General features: G+C 37.6%; 2 protein-coding genes across 3 annotated transcripts; both read right to left on the bottom strand.

The window, feature by feature from the left end:
• Positions 1-7,350: 7,350 nt before the first annotated feature.
• LOC113288775 (endoglucanase 24-like) lies at positions 7,351-10,171 on the bottom strand. The gene is made up of 5 exons (XM_026537893.1): positions 9,606-10,171; positions 8,718-9,017; positions 8,450-8,611; positions 8,089-8,364; positions 7,351-7,981 (listed from the first exon to the last, which is right to left on the bottom strand). Exons 1-5 carry the CDS (start codon positions 10,086-10,088, stop codon positions 7,655-7,657), a joined length of 1,548 nt encoding a protein of 515 aa, XP_026393678.1. The 5' UTR covers positions 10,089-10,171; the 3' UTR covers positions 7,351-7,654.
• A 1,818-nt stretch (positions 10,172-11,989) lies between these two features.
• LOC113288773 (UPF0183 protein At3g51130-like) lies at positions 11,990-17,414 on the bottom strand. Of its 2 annotated transcripts, XM_026537892.1 has the most exons (15): positions 17,107-17,414; positions 16,742-16,824; positions 16,583-16,657; positions 15,872-15,939; positions 15,686-15,791; positions 15,534-15,594; positions 15,262-15,428; positions 14,980-15,042; positions 14,642-14,689; positions 13,658-13,771; positions 13,464-13,563; positions 13,287-13,366; positions 12,450-12,554; positions 12,294-12,355; positions 11,990-12,171 (listed from the first exon to the last, which is right to left on the bottom strand). In XM_026537892.1, the coding sequence occupies exons 1-14, from the start codon at positions 17,201-17,203 to the stop codon at positions 12,308-12,310; spliced, it is 1,215 nt and encodes a 404-aa protein (XP_026393677.1). In that variant the 5' UTR covers positions 17,204-17,414; the 3' UTR covers positions 11,990-12,171; positions 12,294-12,307. The 2 variants fall into 2 exon arrangements, with proteins under 2 accessions (XP_026393677.1, XP_026393676.1); XM_026537891.1 differs by having other exon boundaries at positions 11,990-12,355; positions 17,107-17,411.
• Between the last annotated feature and the right edge of the window lie 4,062 nt (positions 17,415-21,476).

Raw genomic sequence — 21,476 nt, 5'->3', positions numbered from 1 at the left:
TATTTAGCCGTCAAGGTGTTCGTTCCACGACCTTTCCGACATTTCATAGCTAGGTTTAGTCGGCAAGCTCTTAGGTTGAAGATCTTGCCGGTTGTTAATATCTGTAAATGCTACTTACAGGGTCGGCAAGGTATTCAACCTAGGAGCCTGCCTACCGGCGTTAGTTGTTTTTTTTAGCCGGTGGGTTATAAATTTTTACCCTGCCGGTTGTATTTCAATTTTTTAGTATCTCCTGATGCCTTAAATTTTGAAAGTAGGAATGGTATTTGAATACCACCCTGTCGGCTTTATGTTAGCCGGTATTGTTTTGATTATAGAGCCTGCCGACTATTGATGTTGAAAATCTTGTGTTCAAGTTGTTATAAGCCAGCATGTTATTGGAATAAGACCCTGCCGACTATGCTTTAGCCGTCATGTAGTTTAGATATCGACCCTTCCGACTTTTGTGTCGCCGACAAGGTTATATTTGTCGACCCTGCCAAATTTTGATTATTTTTTTTTACATTGTCCTTGTTTAGGTCGCAAAAGGGAAAGAAAAAAACTGCAACTCCTCCTTCAAGACCTCTTCGTGTTGGTGAAAAACTCTTGACTGCAACACATCGAGGGGAATTTGTTGAGCCGGGGACGCTCAAGATCCGTGTACGGAATGATTCTCAACCACCACCGGAACCAGATGATTCAGATGAAACTCCAGATGGAGACCAATCAATTCTATCTGGTAGAAGAGGTGATGATGGTGATGTTGTTGAAATAACTTCGGCTGATGGAGGAGGTAACAATGATGATGATGATGGTGATAAAGACATGCCACTTGATGGAGGAGGTAATGATGATGATGATGATGATGATGATGGTAATGGAGATAAAGATAAGGATATCGAGGAAGAAGAAGAAGAAGAAGATGAAGAAGAAGAAGATGGAGAACAAACTCAAGCTAATGTTCAACAAACCCAAGCTTCAACTTCAACTGAAACTGGAAAGAAGAAGAGGGTTATCACTAAACCAGTTGATTCCCACATGCCTCTCCCTCACTTGAAGGTTAAACTAAAACCAGGTGAGCCTCCAAAAGGGACCCCATAAGATGGTGGAGATATTCTTTTTGGATACGAAGACTCATGGGCATGTCAAATCCAAAATACTGTCGTAAGTAATCTCAATCTGACTTTGTTTTTTATTTAAGTGTATCTATCTTAAATTTGCGTCAAGTGTTTGTATTTTTTTTATTTTATTTTTTTGGTATTTAGGATCACAAGCATGCCATCCGTCTCATGAGGCGCCAAGATTCGTGTTCAGTGAGTAAGAACTGGGATCTTGACAAGGAATGTGACGAGGTGCAAGTGATTGTCAAGAACTCCGGGTTGTGGCCTGCGGTGGAGAGTTCGAATATTGAGCATGAGAGAGTTACCGTATCTGCATTCTGTGAGAGGTTCTATGGAGAGACTGATACAATGTTATTCCCATTCGGTGAGATGGCGATAACTCCCGATGATGCTCATCAAATTTTAGGCCTCGAGGTTGAGGGAAAAGCAATCAGTGAGGGCTTCGATAATAGCATTTCTTGGGAGGATATCTTCAAATTGACCAAAACTTTGTTCGGTTGGGATCATATTGAGACGGAATCTATGCTTGTGATGAAGGATGGTCATCTAAGCAAGAAGTTTAATCTGAAGAAGTTGAGGGACACATTATCTGGGACCAAGAAAATATATGATGAGGAAGGAAGGGTGGACTTGGTGCGAATCAATGCTACCACGTCAGCTTATTTGTTATACGTCATGGGCAAATGTATCTTTCCCGACAGTTCTGGAAGCTTGGTCGACGTCAGGTATATGCAACTATTGGATCCCTTAGATAAGATGCATGAGTTTTCTTGGGGTACTGCGGTGGTCGCCTACTTGAACAATGAGTTGACAAAGGCTTCAAGGGCACTCACTGCGGAAGTCAACGCAAATCTATGTCTCTTCCAGGTAATTTTATTGTCTAAGTCATTTATATTTGCAAAATGCTCGTAATGTAAGATTTTTACTAAACTTTGTGTTTGCATAGGTTTGAATATATGAGTACTTCCATACTTTAATGAAAGCCAACCCCTACGTCAAAGTGAATGAGAATCTTGCGACTAGTAAGCCAAGAGGACAAAGATACAATTTTAAGGATGATCAGGATAATGATATGTCGCAGCTTCTTATCAATGTGCGAATCGCCTTGGAAAAATTGACTGCGAAAGAGGTAATATTTAATCCGTATCGAGCTGCTAGAAATCAAGGTTTAATCTAAAGGAGAGATGATGTTGCATTATACTACGGTCCCTTGATGTGCACCCATGGATTTTCAGTGTACGATCCACATCGAGTAATGCGACAATTGGGTTACGTCCAAGAAGAACCACATTTCGATGCTCATCCGTTCTTTAATGTGTTAAGGGAGGAGTGTAGTACGTCCCAAAAAGGTATTGACGTCCGTTACGCTCCAACGCCAGTTAACGATCATTGGAACGGAAGACCTGACCGTAAAGTAGATACGAGTCTTTTGGACGACGTGACCGAAGGTCATGAAGCTCATGAGAGATACATGCCGTGGTACTTGGGTTGGGCTCGTCCTACTATGATTAGGGAAATGACTGCTGAACAATTGGATCGTAAGAAGAAGATGGCAACGAAAGACCCAACAACAAGTCTTAAGTTCTTTATAAGTACTTTAGAGTTGCTCTTACTGTTTTTAAAATTACATTGTCGAATCATTCTATTAATTGTTTGTTGTTTAATTGAAAATAGAAGGAACATTTGAAGAGCCTTGTGAGGGTGATGTGTTGCGCGAGAGAAAGAGGAGAGCCTTTGTCGTTTGAAAAGAAAACCAAACACATTGACTATGCTAGCAATGTTGACAATGAGAATGCTTATGAATTGTTCAAGCAAGCTGATGCTGAAGTAAAGAGGGAAGAAAAATCCAGGAGGGAATCACAAGCCAAGATGAATGCTGACAAAAAGAGGGGTCGTTTCCGTGGTGGTGAATGTAGTAGTAGTGGTGGTGCTCCTAAACGGGGTCGTGGTCGTGGTCGTGGTGGTGAATGAATACATTCCTAGTTTATTTTTTTAATCTTGTGGTATACAAATGTTAAGGTTAATGGTTGGACAAATGTTTTTTTAAGGTTTATGGGACATGTTTTCATATTTTGGACAAAAAATGTTGGATTTCTAGTTGTTGAATGAATGGTTTGTTTACCTATGTAAAGTTTTAATAGTTCCACCGGCATGCTTTTGTTAAGTTACATTGCCGACTAAACCAGGGCCGGCAAGATTGTGAACTGTCAGACTGCCAGCCCTGACAGCAGAAATGGTGTAGTTACCAGGGTCGGCAAGGTAAGTAAATTACCACCTTGCCCACTGTTTGACTGCCGGCAAGGTATTAGATTATCGACCCTGCCGACTATCTGTTGCAAAAAATACCTTCTCCTGATGCCTTAAAAGAATAAGGTCGGTAGGGTTATAAAATTACGACCTTGCCGACTGTAATCAATTCGGCACGCTAATGACCAAATACCATTTCGACGGTTAAACATAAGAAAATGAACTCCTGATGCCTAAAATCATAATAAGGTCGGCATGGTAAGAAAATTAAGACCCTGCCGGCCAAACTTAGTCGGCATATTGGGGAAACAAAAACCACGTCGGCGAATTCAAAATTCAAATTTTTTGCAAGTACAATTGCATTGACTGACTTGTACTTAGGCACTATAACGGCCAAATTTGGGCACTATCCTATAAATACACTAGTTCTATGTACAAAAAAGCACACACCTATTTCCATATACTCTCCAAAGCTCATATCATCATACACTCTATCTAACTCTCCTGATACCTCTACATACAACAATGACATCATTTGACTCAAATGAAGATTTGGCAATCACCAAAGCGTGGTACGCGGAAACTCGAGTTAGACATCAGTCCTCCGTAAGGGTGGATGTTGTAACCTTTTGGGATAGGGTACACAACAAATTTAGGCAAGAGTTTGGAAATCCCAATGGAAGAAGTGTTCAACAAGTCCATGATAGGCACCTAGTCATCGAAAATGCGATACTTTCTTTTTTAGCTCTCCAACCCCGGATTTTCAACGCTACCAACTTCAACTTGTCTATTGAACGATTTGTAAGTATGTTTGTGGTTTATTTTACGTGCTCCATATTATTTGGTCTTCCTACTAAACACCACTAACAAAGTAAGTTTATGTTTTGCTTTTGTAGCATGAAGTCGTCAAAGCGCGCTACTTTGAGGAAAAGGGGGAAGCATTCGCATTCGATGCAAGCTATGAATTTATGATCTCCAGAATCCCGTAGTATGCCCTGGACTTCACGCAGGCCGGAGATGACTGGGATTCCTCCAACGAAGATTGATGGTTTTAGTGTAGGTTTTGTGGGTAGATCTCTATGTAAACCCTCACGAGACTATACTAGGGTCGCCTAGGGGTTCAAGGCTTGATGCACATGCTAAGTACATTCGTTTTTCCGTCGACAAGGAGTTATATTTTATGTTTCAATCAATGTAGTAACCAAAATTGCATGAATAAAGTGGATTACATCTTCCCATATTCTGTTTTCTGTTGGGTATAACTAAAAGTCGGCAAGGTTACATTGCGGACTTTTCAACAGCCGGCAATGTTAGAAATTATTTGCATGCCGACTATAAGTCAATCGGCAATGTTAGAAATTATTTGCATGCCGACTATAAGATAGCCGGTATTGTAGGAAATATTTACATGCCGACCATAAGATTGCTGGCCCAATATAATCGGCATATTCTTCATTCAAAGAGCCTTCCGGCCTACAAATGGTTGGCGTCTTCTTCATCCGCGGACCTTGTCGGCTATACTTAGTCGACACCTTATTCAAACGTCGACGATGCCGACGGAACTTAGTCGACACCTTATTCAAACGTAGACCTTGCCGACCTTTCACATTTTCAAATCCAAATTTTTTTGATCGAAATCGAACTCATAAGACAGATAAAAAGTTTTATCTCATAATTTCAAAGTTTTAATCTAAACTCAATTAATTAACCTAATCAGATTTTTTTAGTGTTAATTAAACAACGGTATATTAACCATTTAGAAAATATATGGTTAAGGGGTGGCCTATTTTACTTCTAAATGTCCTGGATTTTGTCTCATTAGGTATACCCTAATAATTTGGGTATACCCCAATCAAGCCAGGTTTTAAAAGCTACACATAAGTAGTTTTTAAAAGCAGTAAAAGCAGAAGTTGTGGATCCACTCAATTTTAATTCTTTAATTAATTGATTTTCTATTTTAACCTTGTTATTATGTTAAAATGACAAAACTTACCCTTAAATATTTGTTTATATATAATTATTCACTAATCAATATTTTTTTTTATAAAATAATAATAATAATATTTAAAGGTAAAATTAAAAATTAAATGATTAAATGACTAAATGATTAAAATACGAATAAGGATTATTATTTTTCCATTTATTTAAATAATATTAAGAATAAAAAATACTCTTTTATTATTATTAGATGTCATTTAAAAATAATTTTTAAACCATGTCTATTTTCGTTATTAGCCACATCATAAGCATTTGAACATGATAATTTACCCAACATAATTTACAGTTTATTAGTTCCACAACACTTTATATATTATAGTTTACCAAACGTCTAACTATTTTAATTTTACAGCACAACATAACAACGTACATCACAATACAACAAAAAAACGCTTTTATAAAACTCATAGCAATACCAAACTCGCCTTTAATGTCCTTTTTATAAATTGAATTTGTCAAAAAATTGAATTTTTACATCCTAGATCTACTGATCAGATGAACGATTCGACTGATAACTTGTCAGTCGAACCTATTTTTTCCGAAAATATGTCTAAGTTAGGCTGAAAAGTTATCAGCCGAACCTCTGAGTTATCAGCCGACCCTAGGCAAATGTTCAAAAAAACATAGGTTCGGCTGACAAGTTATCAGTCGAACTTTACTCTGTAACTGACGAATTTAGGTTCGGCTGATGCGAATGAAAAACTTAATAGCCGAACTAAGTGTGTTTTTTGACAAAATGAAGTTCGGCTATCATTTTCATGTTTATTTATCAGCCGAGTTGTTCTTGTGAAACATAAAAAAAAAAAGGGAAGAACAAAGATATGGGTTCCAATATGCGGATCTGAAGCTAAATCTCTTTGCGCAACGCTTCACGCGACTCATTTATATTTATGCTTTTAACCAATGATTAAAGATTTATGAATCAACAATTAATCACCGACGAAAACAAAATCCAAACGGTTTGATTATTGATTAAATTAGGTTAGGAACGAAAATGATTTTGGATTTTAGTCAGTTTAGGTTTATGTTTTAATTTTAGATGAAGAATATGTAAGTAAATAATAAAATAATTAAGGGTAACTTAGTAAGCTACCCACTGCTAGGACACCCCTTATAAACCCACCATAGATAGGAAAATGATTTTGTATGCCTCAAAACATTTGAGTATGACTCGGGTTTCTTATTCAACCAAGTACTAAGGAATGACCCTGCATTTCTCTCGTGGAAACTCCTCCACAGAAGCCTTGAGTAAAGGGTGAGGCCAGTCACTGACAGTGACTCTCGGAATTCAAATTCATGCGATTCATATCCACTGCAGTGACTGCACCTGAATAAGGCAGATCCCCTGTGCAACACCATCTGGTAAAAAGCCTGACAGGGTGCTGCTAGTGCTATTGCTTAAGATTGTGGGAGTTATACCAAATGGCTAATGTCATCGGTTTGATTCATTTCTGTGGACACAAAAAGATCAGCCAAAAGGAAAAAAATAAAACAAAAAATGTCTAAGGCTAGTTGCAGCATTCTCTCTTTGTCGACAATCACAATGACTTAAAAAACACTATTCACCAACCCCACTGAAACATAGAGTCAGTCTGATATATTCCATGGTGGTATCAGCATCGGATTAGCATTCAGCTCAATAGAAGAAATTAGGTTTCGGATTTCATTCTTTGGATTGCATAAACGTTGTACTTTGATCACTGGAATCTAATCAAATAAATAATATCTCCCGGACATTGAACTCACTTAGTCATGTATTTTTTTGTTGAATACTCTCTCTGAGTCATGCATCACTGTGTCTGCCATGTACCATTGCAAACCAGTAGTAAAATTGGCAGTATTTCTCCAGTTAAGTTCAATTTGTACTGTTAGGAATGTTTGTTGATCTCTTTCAAAAATATAACGGCCAGTCGGACGGAGAAAACCTTGTATGGAATTCACTTAAAGTTTCACATACCAAATTACCAGAAAGAGAGAGTACACATAAAACATCTTCATGACATATTATTACTCTTGATAATATTGCTTGAAAAACTAGTACAGCTACAGCAACCAAAAGAAAACCAAAAATACAAACTCACTCTGAAAATCGAAACAGACTTACAGAAACAAAAATTCTGTGATTTAAAAGAAGCCTCTACTATCCTTGTCTTCCCACAAGATGAGAGGCACTAATTAAGTTTTTCTATTTATTACCACCTTAATCAGATTAGTTTAAGTTACTAATAACCATATTTGGTGGTGTATATGTTGTATATTTATGTACCTATGGTCCTATGTGCACTTCAACAAGGGTTTTCTTTAATGTGTTAATTTGGGTTAGAAACAAAGTAAGCCAATGCACCAACTAATGGAGCATTGATGTATGTAGTAGGTTCTGATTTTCGAAAATCAACCCGGTCGTCGTCGTACACATCATCTTCTCCTGGACCGCCTACCACTGCTCCAATTAAGGTATTAGAGTTGGGGTTTGCTGAATTGTAGTATACAGAGCCTTCCTTACATGTAATTGCTTGAGGATGGTCTTTTACTGATGGTAACGATGAGCCGCGGTGGTGAATTCTCTGCGGGTACTTGTTTCCGTATCCTACCATGTATGACATATTCATTGGGTTGTCTCCTAATATGTAATCAATCTGCAAAATTATACAGCCTAGCGTAATGAGTATGTGTGTGCAATGCTAACTCGCAAAAGTATATGCCTATAGAAATAGAAACACATAAATGCCAATGAGATAAGTACCTGTTGCTTAGCTTGTCGATGGAGAGAAGCGGGGCCAACAGAGATGCTCCCACAGTTAACGGTTTGTGATGTCCGCGAAAGGTAATTCGCGTAAACTAGGAGGAGGAAAGAGATAGAGGTAACGTGTTGCATGTTGCTACCACCAGGTTTGTATATGAGGCCACCAGGAGTGTACTCAATGTGTGAAGATGATGATTCGTTTATCAATGTACACATGAAACTATCTGCAGATAATTTATACGATTCGAGCGAATACACATTTCCTTCAAGGAATTCCTGCATCAGTATTATGGATCATGTATCAGTACTTGAGCGTGTAGTCATTTTATGTCAGACATGTCACGTCAGGTGAAAACATTACCTTGGAAATGAGCACATTAATGCCGGCATGTTTATTATCCCAGCCGAATTCGTTAATACTGTCTTCGGCCCCTAAGGTTTTACCATTGTACTGTATGTATTCAAGAAATGAATCATTTTGTGAGGCCCTTCTTAACCATGCAGCACCCCATAATAATTCATCCTGGAAACAAATCATTTTGTGTTTATTCTGTCAGGAAAAGAATAAACACTGTCCAACATTCTGCATATACTGAAAAATGAAATGCACATTATATCAGGTGTCTTACCTGATATCCATTAAAATCACAATAGAAAGGGCAAGCACCGGATCTAACACCGTCATTATCACTATAAGCACCTTTATAGTTATCTGCGAATTCAAATGCTTTGACTGAATTCCTTAACAGCGTCTCGGAGTAACCAGGATCAGACGATCGAAACGCCATGGATGCGGCCGCAAGTGCTGCTGCTGTTTCACCAGCTACATCCGAAGCAGTTTGCGGTGCTTCTACGCTATAAACTGTCCGAGCCGTGTCCATATCTTCCGGCCTTTCCCAACAGTTATGGTCTGCAATTGGATCCCCAACCTGACATTCCAAAAAAATCAAAACCAAAACCAAAATGAGATTAAAAATTGTTTTATCTAACAAGTAAAAAAAAAAGATTTAATTAATTTCATGGGTCATTTTTCTTTCTAGTGATGATGTCAAAATGATGCACTGTTTTGGTAAGTTCCAATAGACATGGGAATTTCTTGTCTTGATTCTTTTCTTCTTGCTAGTGAACACTTAGCAGCCATCCCCATCCACTTTCTTCATTGTTTATTATGTGAGGTGGTGGGTCTAAGTGAGTGCCTTTATCAGAAAAAGCATTATGGACCTACTTCTTCATATTTTGCTCACGGGGGTTTTAGAAAGAAATTATACATGGAGCCCTGCTGAATTTTGTCCTAGTGAAATAGGATTTCCACTGGGTTAGGTTTATAGTTAGTAAATGATCATCAGACTAGTGTTTGACATTTGTCAGTGGTTAGTAAAACCAAATTCCTCAAAGTCTAAAATAAAAACTTAAATTCAGTAAATTTGGTTCACGGGTGTGCCTTGAAATATCGTACAAAAGTAAAGAAAACAAAAATAGTAATCTTCATCATCACATTGTGAAAAGACAGAATTTACCTGAACAAAAATCTTGTTAGGATGTGAAATTGTTTTGAGAAGATAATCAGTCCCCCATCTTATAGCAACCAAAGCATTTCTGAACTCATTTGGAGGCATAAGTTCACCAAACTCAATAACACTCCATGATAATAATGTGGTACTGAATGCCATTGGAAACCCAAACTTAATGTTGTCTCCTGCATCATAATATCCACCGGTTAAATCTACGTTGTGCTGCCAACCGTCTCCTAAACCGGAATTCATCCGCCAGTTTAGACGTTGATCGTTTGGGAGAAACCCGGACCTTTGGCCTTCGAAAAATAGTATGCATTTTGATAATGCATCTTTGTAGTCATGGTAATCGGACTTGACAGAATGGAAGTTAGTAACGAGAAAAACAAGAACAAAGAGAAGGGAGATGAAATTACTATAAGAAGAAGTAACAGTAAATGAAGAAGAAGAAGAAGAAGAAGAAGAAGAAGAGAAACTGAAGAGCCTCATGTCAGGCTTTTTGAGAGTTACAGTTTCTCTGTTAGAGTGATGTAGTTGGATGGTTGTAACTAGAATTTAGTGATGTAGGTGGAGTAATTGGTTTCAGTAAGTATTTATAGAAGCACCACAAACAAAGTGTGGAAGAGAGGTAAGAGACTCACAAGATAGGAAAGGGAGAAGATGAACAAGAGTGGAGTTGTGGGCCCTACCACTTTGTGAAACCGCAGTCATAATTAACCGTAAAATGGTTAGTCAAGGATCATCATTATTACTGCAACAAATGCAGTAGTTATGCTGCTGCCACTATTACTTAGACTACTACGTGTACCATAAAACTGTTACCAAATTTCGCTGAAGGCATTGATGAGTAAAATCATCCATCAATCATGTAGAGTTCAGTTTATCCCGTCGAGGTGGCCTGCTCCGTTTACAAATGAAATTTCGGCACTGTGACATAACGCAGTACAGGCGTTAGATGGTAGAGGGGATTGGTCACGAGAAATAAGGTATAGGAATCCAAAGGGCTGTGCCAATACGCCGACAGTATAGTGGAATATTAAGTGTCAGTCACATGTGAACGATGTACAAAAAAAAAGGATTAAGTGGGTCCTCGGAACTACACTAATAAGAGCAGTAAAAAACTGCTTTTATGCTTTTCTTAGATCCTCACTGTCAAGGACCAAGGTTCTAAAGTCCCAGCAAAATTAAAAGCTCGTATTAATAACACTCATAATTAATGGAAAAATGAATATCAAGCAAGGGTTCTTCACTCTTGAGACTCTTCATTGCCATTCTTGTATATGAAAAGCAGTTCTAGGTACTTTCCTTGCATTTTGTAATGGCAATTTGTCAATTTACTAACAACTGCTTGTCCTTGAACAACCATAGGAAGTTTCATAATGAAGTCATTCTTGAAAATATTCCATGGATTTAGAGGTAACGTGAAGGTGTGTGTTTTACACAGGACATACATGGTAGTAAGATAGAATTCTTTTAGGATTTCTGACGTACTATCAATCTACTTTCTGTTGTTTCTCTCAATATCCTTCTCATATAAGCATAAACTGCCAGGCTTCTTTCTTCACTCTGTTTCTACTACTTTCTCTTACTCAACCAACTGCAAAATCTTCTCTTCTAAAGGGTAAAAAGAGGAAGTTATATTATTCAAAGTGTAAAGATAGGATTCTTCTTTCTGTTTTGTGAGCATTTAAGTAATGCCCCCACAAAATAGGGCAACAACACCTTAAACAGCTAGACAACTAACCTATTGGCTTACAGTTGCGGTTGAGGAAGAAAGACGTGAAGTAGTGAACATAAAGCTTTCTTTTAAGATCCTAAAGGGAGAAAAAGAAAGAAAACAGAAGCCAAATATATGCAACTGTTAACTAAAAAACAAGGTTAGTAACAAGGAAGTTAGTTTTTTCTTGTCTTCAAGCTTTTACCAACTTCTTTCCTGTCTAAATCTTAACTTAATTTACTGAGTAAAGTGTCAGATTAGTATTTCAGCTTTACTTGTCATATAAGTTAGCATATCAAGGCCTTGTAAAGATGTGGGGTCCCACAGAAATGTTACAAACAAAAAGTACTGCTTCTACGAAACAGGGTTATTGATCAGTTTGGCTCAAATCCTATTCGGTCATGTAACTACAGCTCCGCATACTGTTGTAATTTCCATTTTCGTTCAATTCCGATAAAGGGCTTTCTGTTTCCCCCTCAAATAGTACAGAATGGAAAACCCTCTTACCTAAGTCCTCACCAAGGGACTGTACTAGACTCGATGTGTACTAAACTCAATTGCCATTCCTATCGGATGGGCCCATGATGTGGGATGTTACTAGCCTTGATGTCAGAACTCAAAGGTAGTCGTAACTATTTCAAAAGAAAAACGCCCGATGAAAGACCAATAAAAATGCTGAGAGCAACAGAAAAATAACATTTTCATTCTAAACAAATAACATAGTATCCAACAACTGTACATAGTATTTCGAATATAACACTATACAAGCCCATTGGTGTTTAAACAACTAACCTCGACGATTAGCAGAAGCATAAAATGGTAAAACATAAATTGTCTGTACAAAAGGAATCACCCCTGTGAAACGCTAAGCAGTGTAAGCTCCCAACATGTGACTACTAAGATAAACTCAAGAGCACAGGAGGTTGATTTCCAAATTCCCAAGAGATTGAGTGTTAGAGGCAAGCAAAAGCGCGTACCTAATTGAATATATCTACAGCTTAAAGAGAGTCACAGTGGCAATATAGCCATTTTTCATCACCTGATAGAATCATACAAAAACAGCTCTTATTAGCTAACCCTCTCATGCATCCATAAATAAATAGAAGAAAGAAAAGACAGTCAAATATTCTCACCTCAAAAGCAACATTTTGGTAACCATATACAAAAGTCGATCCAAAGGGATTGCTCGTGGATCCTTGGGTTTGGATTGCAGCTCGCCCCGAATCCCCGAGGACATCCTACAATAAATGGTCTCTTGTTATTACCAATAAATAAGATCCAACCATTCATACGGTAATAAACTGTAAATGAAATATACAAGAAACCAACAACTTAAACTCCCAGCTATTTGTTTTGGAATCACAGAGAAATCATTATGAGAAACTCTGATCAGCTAGCTTTGGCAAAGGAATTGAAAAATAACACTAGTCACCATTCAGTAACACAAAATAAGCATCAACTTATTTTTTTGGTCAACCATCTTGTAGTTTACGCTGAAGCCAGAGAACCGTTAGGCATGGCAGAACTCATGATTTTGTTACTCAAGAAAAATGGAAGTAGGAGAAGATATCTGCGGAAGGTCCAAAGACTTGGGAGTCTGGGACCTTTTTTTTCCTTTTCCGCTTAACATTCTACCCATCAGAAGAGTGTGTGCCTATAGACAAAATATGGATGGTGATAGTGCCCTAATATAGTTTGTTTGTTTTTTTGCCACTGACAGCTGATGAGACCCCACCAGCTGGACCGGCCCTACTGCCGATCCAACAGATTCCAACTTGCCATCCCAGCAACAAACCCAACAAATCACAACCTCTGCCCTATCCATAGAGGAGGTGGGAGAAAAGGAGACTCAAGCTAGTTGGATCTGATCCCCCTACCTCTTCATGAGAAAGAACAATAGACAGAAAAGGAAGAGAAATAATGCTAATATGCTTTTGGTGGTGAAAAACATATCTTGATAAAATAATTACCTTTACTTGCTCCCATTTTGTGCTTGGGGTGATGCAATGCTTCGTACTAATGGTATTGGAGTCTTGAAATGGTCCTCCAACTGCAGAGGAAGGTATTTTATTTAGTGTTTCCCTTGAATGTTTTTAGCAACTAATTGTATCTAGAACATAGCTCAAGGACATTAAGGGAGAGCTTGCCATCTGAATCATAGATAACAAAGTTGCATTTCATATAAGAGTTGAAATCTGCATGTCCTGGGTAGTTCGTATGCAAAACGAACTTCTTGATTTTATGAGTCTGCACATCAAACAAGGTATAGAGAAAGTTTCAGCACTATGATTGAGGGATATTATGAAATGGAGTTTAACATCAAGGTAGGCGAAAACAGCACCTGTCCATCGAATAATATGTCCACGCCACGAGTGAAATAATTGTAAAAGTAATCACCACAAAGAGTTGTGCGAGGGCGTGGGTCTGAAGCTGAATGAATTACCATCTGATCAACCTGTGTAACCAGAAATGATAGGTGGTGAATCTTAGTGACCGAAATTTCAGGACCCTGTTGAGTAACCTATTGTTCCAATGGCTTGGGGGCCGTGTCGGTCAGATACTGGACACGCGTCCAGACACAACATAGTTATCCAAAAATATATTAAATATTTTATAAATTTAAAGCACCTAAAATAGAGGAGTTTCACTAAGAGTATTCAACAGTCAAGATATCTCATATCTGTAAATTTATACTAGTGAACTAAGATATCTTTTGATTTACCGTCAGTAAGTATAAGATATTTGTACCAACAATAGTGATCTCTATTAGAATTTTCTAATTCAAGTTTTCCATTTTTCTCTCCAAACCAACAAAGAAGCAAAATGCGTAGGAAACGCAAAGCTGGAGCAGTGGAAGATACAGATAACTATTTCGACGGCTTTCTGGACAATCATCCATATATGTATGCGTTTTGCTAACTTTGCTATCTTATATATCCATTTTAAACTACTTATATTTACTGAGTACTCCGTGTCCCTGTTTCCTAGATTTTAAGTTGTCGTGTCACAGTACGACACACGACACCGATCCCCATATTGTTATACAGGAATAAACCTTTTTGCTTAATTTCAATCAAATATGCGCTCCTACAAAATGCACTATGGAACTTCCAAAAATGACCAAAGAAGAACATGCACAACAGGCTCATTATTATACAACACTACTGAATTTCAAGTTCATTTCACAGGTTTCTAAAACTGAAAGCATAGATCATGAGTTACGGGAGTTCTTATTTTCAAAAGTTCTGATGGATGTTTCTCAACTGCGTCTTAATTCCTTATACAACTCACAAGATTAACATATTGAAATTAATTTGTAGCATACCTGCTTTTGGTGTATTCCACAAGGACGACCTAATTCAGTCCACACGTCCTGCAGAGGAACAAGTAAAAAGTTTAACCCCAACATTGACAACGTATAACATGGAATAGAAGCATATGTAGCTGCCCAAATGAAAACCAAGACATATATTAATGTATATACATAATCAGAATCATACTGTTTCCCGAGTAAGAAACAACCACCTTATTAAGCAAATTCTAAGAAAATATAGTCCTGGTAAAATACTCATGCCTTATCTAGAACAATTTTAACTTTTAAGGACCGGTGAACACAAATGAACCTAAACTGATGAAGAACTGTGAATGAGAAACTCTACTGACCTGAGGTGATGCACCAAAAGGAATATGTTGACCACCCACGGTGAACCATAACTCTTCTCCGAGCTACATTGAAAATCATCCAAAAAGTGAGGTATTTTTTTAGCATCAAGATGAAAGTTCTACTTATAATACAATGCTAAGCAATGGAGTGGAGAAATCTATGCGAACAAGACCGAAGATACAATGATGACACAAACTGGTAATAGGGAGCCAATATGACCCACTTAGACTAGCGATAGGTCATTCTTCTTAAGGACATCTAAGGGAATAAGAAATTGGTACCTTAGCATGGACTTCTTCCATGTAGAGACTGCCAGCAGGCAGTGGTGGAGCTAAAGCTTTCGTCATAAGGGCTCCGACCCCGACTTTACTCTCTGAAGATTTGTCATATATGGAGACACGCGATGTAACTGGAGTAGTCCCATCAGGAAACTCAAGAGGCAACTCCGCTGTCAAAATAGGGAAGGGGAGATTTAAACAGTAAATAAAAAAGGAAGATGAGGAAGAGAGAGAAAGCAGAAGCAAAGAAGATAATACAAAAAAACAGTACCTACCTTCTCCATCATGGCAACAATCTGTATACTGCAACGGTATAGGAAAGGCAAAGGATAGTCCCTAAAATTGCAGATACCAATTAATATATGGCAACAAAATAATAGAAGTAAAGTGAAAGTTTTAACGCTGGTAAAGGATTCATGTCACATACCGGATAGAATAGAGAGTAAACTCCTCTATCTTTGTCATAAGTTCCAGGAAATGTTGGCCCAAACAGTGCATATACAGCTACGAAAGTAGCCAAAGTGGAAGGTCCACTGGAAGTAAAAATAACTAGCATAAAAACACAGGAAGGGGATAGGAAGATGAAAATTTAAAGTAATTTCAATTAACCTACCCAATAAGAGATTTAGCATATCGCATTTGAAGCCTTTTGACATCAAAAACTTCAATCAGCCGCAGCCTCTGGAGAAGAACCAAGGTTAGAAAATGGGGGAATTGTAGACATTATGAATCATTACAATGCAATTAAAGCATCAAGCGATCAGGTGTTCATATTCTCGATATCTCGATGAACAAGAGGCAGTAATACTTGCAGCAGATCTTACTAGTACTAACAAATCCTGAAAATAGTAAATGAAACACCCTGATTTCACAAACGAGTTAAATATGCACAGATTGGGCTGCAGGACATAGCTATGGCAAAGACTTTCAATACGTAAAGCTAAAGAAATAAGAGCGATAGTGTGGCAAACACGTTAGGGAGTGAATTGACCACATAGGGTTATTAAGACATGTAAAAGTAGAGTTTACGTCCGAAAAACATAAGAAAATTCCTGACGGTCAGAAGTGGAATCTAAACCATGTTTTAACATTCTTTACAACTCCAGGAAACAGATATGGGAGAACTAGTAATTGGTAAATTCCCTGCTAGTGTTTTTAGTTGTCTATCTTTCACATCACTCACCATAATAGCAAGGCAAATTCAAACTCCTCCCCTAACCATGAATATACTATACCAGTTCTGTTCTTTACAGTTTACACTAATACTAAGTTTTTCAACTAACAAAAGAGAGAGAACGGGTCAAAAACAGTCCTTAGGACATACCTGTGACCATGGATCAAATCGTAGATGAAAACCGTGATCAGGAAAGCTAATAACAATATCCAACTTCAGCGGTTCCTGCAATACGATAAGAAATGATCAACAAGCATTTCACTGATCCCTAAAAGTAAACTAACTAATAAACAAATTAGTGCCACAAACCTCCTCAAGATACTTCACATGAACTACATCATATATATTCGGCCGCTGCTCAATCTGTGCAAATGCTTCTGAAATTGGCATCCCTGTAATAGAAAGAGCTTTTAGCAAAACAGATCAAGAACACATGATTCTTGCCCAAAATCAATTCCCTATCAATTATTTAGGTACGATTCTATTTACCTATAAAGTCCCCAAAATTCAAATTAGGTAAAAAAACAAAACTAAAAAAAAAATGAATTTGCATCATGGATAACTCAATTCATTTCTAAAAATGATCAATTTTGTTTGAAAAAATCATTAAAAAAGAAACTAAAAATAGTTAAAAGAAAATGAAAACTGAAATTAGTAAAGTATGCAATATTTACCTAGATTAAAAGGACCAATTCCAGCGCCTGGACGAAGATCAATCACGATGGCTCCCATCGCCGTACCTTCACACCTTCTCACGGATCTCTGGATCATCTCTCTTTTCTCTCGAATGGACTCTTGATTTTGGATTTCGTGTTATTTGATGTTTTCGTTTCCTCTGATGATACGCGCGTCAACGGTGCAGGATTATGTGGTGGTTTTATGCGGGATTTTGTGAATCGTAGCGTGTACTGTATTTTTTCCGAGTGACACTCTTATGTACGAAAGCTCTTGTGTTCGGATTCGGAATATCAGATAAGAACTAAAATTGTACGCATTCCCTGACATAATGGAGTCATTATTTTCCCATTAGCTTACATTTACGGCCGAATTTGAAGTTAAATTCTCGGTGATATATGCCTCTTGTAAAGCTTTACATGGGTTATTCAAATGAGATTTTCAATGACTTTCGGAGAGTTTTGAATGTTGGATATTTTCAATAATATAGAAGAAAAAAAATGGTTTTCATTTTTGGTTTGCCACTACGATGGGGAGCATCCTGCGCCTAATAGATGTAATGGAATTTTATTGGAGATGAAAAGACATCTTCAAAGGGTGTGATGGTTCACAAGAGAACATCCATTCCCAATAGACACTATTGGTGTCTTTTGAAAATGAAGAGGCATCTCCAATAGGCATGAGTCCCCTATAAGTAGTGATGATTTATTTCCATTCAAGTATGGAAAACATAATAAAATCTATGATTTATTTTTTCTCTAAGCATCATCAGAAACTAAATATTGTGTGTTCTTGGTTGGGTCAAGGGAGTACAACTCTTGAACCCAACAACGTTGTTAAGGCTTCATTGTATCCTGAAAGCAATATTTCGCTGACCGATTGTACTCGCCAATTATTTGGGAATGGTATTGCTGAAAAGAATCGCAAGGCCTTGAAGCTCAAGTGATACAACATTCTTTTCGTTCTTAGATTTTTCATCCTCTATTTTAGCCTAATTTTCCAACAGTTTTCAGCAATTAGTTTCCGACAATGGAGGGTGGAAATGTGGCGAATTTAAAGAATGTTTAATTATTTTGGAACAAAAGAATCTCGACACCATTGTAATCTTCTAGAGTACGTTTGAAGTACAACGACAACATGTTGGCGATTTAGACGAAATCATATTCGCTTCTGTATTATTCTGTTTGATGCGTTGGTGGACCATTAGTCTTTTAATGGAAAGGAAACAACTCCAAAATCTTGTAGAGACGTCAAGATTGGATACATGTATGGACGTGAATAAGACAAGAGATGTTGGAAGTTAAACCAAGATATTGTGATTTGGTTTGTGGATCAACTACGAGAGTTGACACAGTCTTAGTGGATCAACAAGTGTTGTTGACATAGTATGAAGAAGAGTATGGATCAACTGCTGCAGTTGACGCAGTCAAGTTGGATCAACATGAATAGTTGACACAGCGTGTTATATTTGGAAGACGAGCTTACTTGAGAAGAAAGATGTTTGAGTCTAGAGAGTTCTAGAAGAGTTCTATTTAGAGTTTGGTTTATGTTAGGAAAGTTTCTTTGCTTAGAGTTTTGTCTTTGTTAGGAAAGTACTTTGAGTGATCGTCAAGTTTGTGAGACCATAAGTAGGCTACTGAGCCATAAGAATTATACACCAAATTTGATTATCAATGTAGTCGTTTATTTGCTTCCGCACGTGTGCTATCCTCTCTCTTGCTCGATCCTACCTTGGTATCAGAGCAAGGTGAGAGGAAGGGAGAGGAGAATCAGAAAGAGCTAGATAATTTTTTGAAGGTCTGAAAAGTTGTGTTGGTGTGCGTTTTTTCATTAGGTTTTGAGAGTTATAAAAAAAAAAAGAGAAAGAAGAAGAGTTGTTGTTGTTTTCAGAGGAAGGAATGTGCTTGTTGGATGTTGAGCAGTGTTCGTGAAGGTGTTGAAGGAAAATAAAGACTTGAAGCAAGGCTCGAGAATTAAAAAGAAAGAAGGTTGCGCAAATTTTTGGTGATGATACCCTATCTGGGGCTATGTACGTAGAGATATGGATGCTGACGTTGCTGCCCTAGGTTTCGTGTGTGTGTTCGATTTTTGAAGCCAAGGCTCACAAGGTACAACATAGACTAGTGAGAAGAACCCGCATCCTAGATTGTCACAAGTTTCAGTTTCGAATTTGTTTTGTGCCAAAGTTTCATTTCGTAGAGTTTTTGGTTCGGCGCTAGAAAACAATGAAACTAGGTCAAAGCTAGGTTAAGAGTAAGAAAACCTGGAGTCTGCGATACTAGCAGTGGTTGATTGATGAAGCTTGGGAGACTTGGGTTTGTAAGAATCTGATTTCCAATCTGTTTAAGGTTCAACAAGTTGCGAAGAGACGATGCTAGTTGTTGTTTCTTGACAGAACGACAAGAAGGAACCTGTTGGATGAACAGAAGATGAAGTTTGTGGGAGATAGTAACTGTATGGGTGTTACAAAGGTTAATGTCACTGTTGTAGGATAAAATTTATCGAAGCGTAACAGAATAAAGTGTCACAGGTGATAACCCTAACAAAAGTGTTATAACAGTGGAGAAGTGTGACAGTTTTCTGGCAGAGGCGTTGCAGATAACAGATTTGACTTTAGAAGGTGAAGAAGCTTCGGGTGAGAGGATTATTCAAAGGGTTAAGTTATGGATTAGAAATAAACACAACAGAAGATCAAAGTTGGGTACTGCAGTCAAGAAGGACTGGTACGGTTTGATTAAGGTGATCGAATTCAGAAACTTAGAATGACAAGGAATGTTGGGTAGTTATGTTTGAGCTTAAGGGAGGATGGTATCATGTTAAGCTCAAACATGGTGATTGAAGAGTAGTATCATGGTATCATGTTAAGCTTAAGGGAGGATGGTATCATGGTATCATGTTAAGCTCAAACATGGTGAAAGAAGCTGAGGAGTAGAAGAGGGTTACGGAATTCTCGTTAAATGATATCTTGGTTTAAGGGAAGATGTTGGAAGTTAAACCAAGATATGGTGATTTGGTTTGTGAATCAACTATGAGAGTTGACACAGTCTGAGTGGATCAACAAGTATTGTTGACACAGTATGAAGAAGAACATGGATCGACTACTGCAGTTGACGCAGTCAAGTTGGGTCAACAGGAACAGTTGACACAGCGTGTTATATTTGGAAGACGAGCTTACTTGAGAAGAAAGATGTTTGAGTCTAGAGAGTTCTAGAAGAGTTATATTTAGAGTTTGGTTTATGTTAGGAAAGTGTCTTTGCTTAGAGTTTTGTTTTTGTTAGGAAAGTACTTTGAGTGATCGTCAAGTTTGTAAGACTATAAGTAGGCTATTGATCCATAAGAATTGTACACCAAATTTGATTATCAATGTAGTCGTTTATTTGCTTCTGCTTGTGCTCTCCTCTCTCTTGCTCGATCCTACAAGAGCGAACATTTTGGAAGCAAATAAACCTTGAAAGGTTATGATTGGTTGGATTCATCAATTTAGGAATTATGTACTGGGGTTTTCATTGAGTATCGATGTTAATCCAAATATATGGTATGACTTCGCAAATCCGGATATACCGTTTGGAAAGAGACATCAAAAGTTTGAACACCAGGAAAGAACAATGTGCACTGCTTGTAATGGAAACCTTGACATGGTTGCGATCTTCATCTATGACCCTAACAAGAGGAGAAGAAAACCGTTCTGACTCCTCTCTGCCGCAAACGATTACAAGAATTATTCTTATGTGGATCAGAATCATTAAATTGAACTGTAACTGCGAAGAAAGTTCAGTATCAATAAGGTTTTATCTGTTGATAGCTTTTAATTTTTTTATATCGTTTTCTACTGATCTGTGGAAGTTATTCCTAGAAAATGTTATAGTCTTGAACTTGACATATAGTTCTGAATCATGTGATAAACGATCATTTATCGCCATGATTATGCATCATAACTGAATACAAAATCTATTTACACCATTAGAGGCTGAGTGCCAAATCCGAAAAATCGTAACTGTGTCTGTATGACTTTATGGGATTTGATGTTTTTCTTGATTTTAAGAACTATGTGAGGGCATGGATACTACAGTGAGATTCATGTGTCTATGCCATATTTGGTGATCTAACTGAGTCTATTAAGGATATACTATATAGGGTTGTGGGGCGGTATATTAGTAGTCCTTATGGTTCATATATTTTGATTCAAGTATATGATTTTGGTTGAGTATGGTGGAACTCCAAGTTCTCCACCATTGAGCCAAATCCGAAGAGTTAATAACTTGTATTACTATATAGTTCGATTTGAAGATTTCCTTCTTACATGAATTGAGTTTGAACAGTGAGGTTCATGCGATGATGGTTTCCTATGGGATTGTATGCAAGTTGGTTT

The sequence above is a fragment of the Papaver somniferum genome, chromosome 6 (assembly GCF_003573695.1).
Source record: "Papaver somniferum cultivar HN1 chromosome 6, ASM357369v1, whole genome shotgun sequence".
In the NCBI taxonomy this organism is placed as follows: Eukaryota; Viridiplantae; Streptophyta; class Magnoliopsida; order Ranunculales; family Papaveraceae; genus Papaver; species Papaver somniferum.
Note: the sequence above shows the minus strand (reverse complement) of the source record. Positions and strands in the feature narration are given on the sequence as shown.

Excerpts from the sequence above, each read along its gene's own strand:
- LOC113288775 (XM_026537893.1), bottom strand. The coding sequence starts at position 10,088 with ATGAGGCTCTTCAGTTTCTCTTCTTCTTCTTCTTCTTCTTCTTCTTCT. Across the intron at positions 9,018-9,605 it reads CTAACAAGATTTTTGTTCAG|GTTGGGGATCCAATTGCAGA; the intron begins GTAAATTCTGTC and ends TTGGAATGTCAG. Across the intron at positions 8,612-8,717 it reads GTGATTTTAATGGATATCAG|GATGAATTATTATGGGGTGC; the intron begins GTAAGACACCTG and ends ATTTGTTTCCAG.
- LOC113288773 (XM_026537892.1), bottom strand. The coding sequence starts at position 17,203 with ATGATCCAGAGATCCGTGAGAAGGTGTGAAGGTACGGCGATGGGAGCC. Across the intron at positions 16,658-16,741 it reads ATGTGAAGTATCTTGAGGAG|GAACCGCTGAAGTTGGATAT; the intron begins GTTTGTGGCACT and ends ATCGTATTGCAG. Across the intron at positions 15,043-15,261 it reads TGGAAGAAGTCCATGCTAAG|CTCGGAGAAGAGTTATGGTT; the intron begins GTACCAATTTCT and ends TTTTCAATGTAG.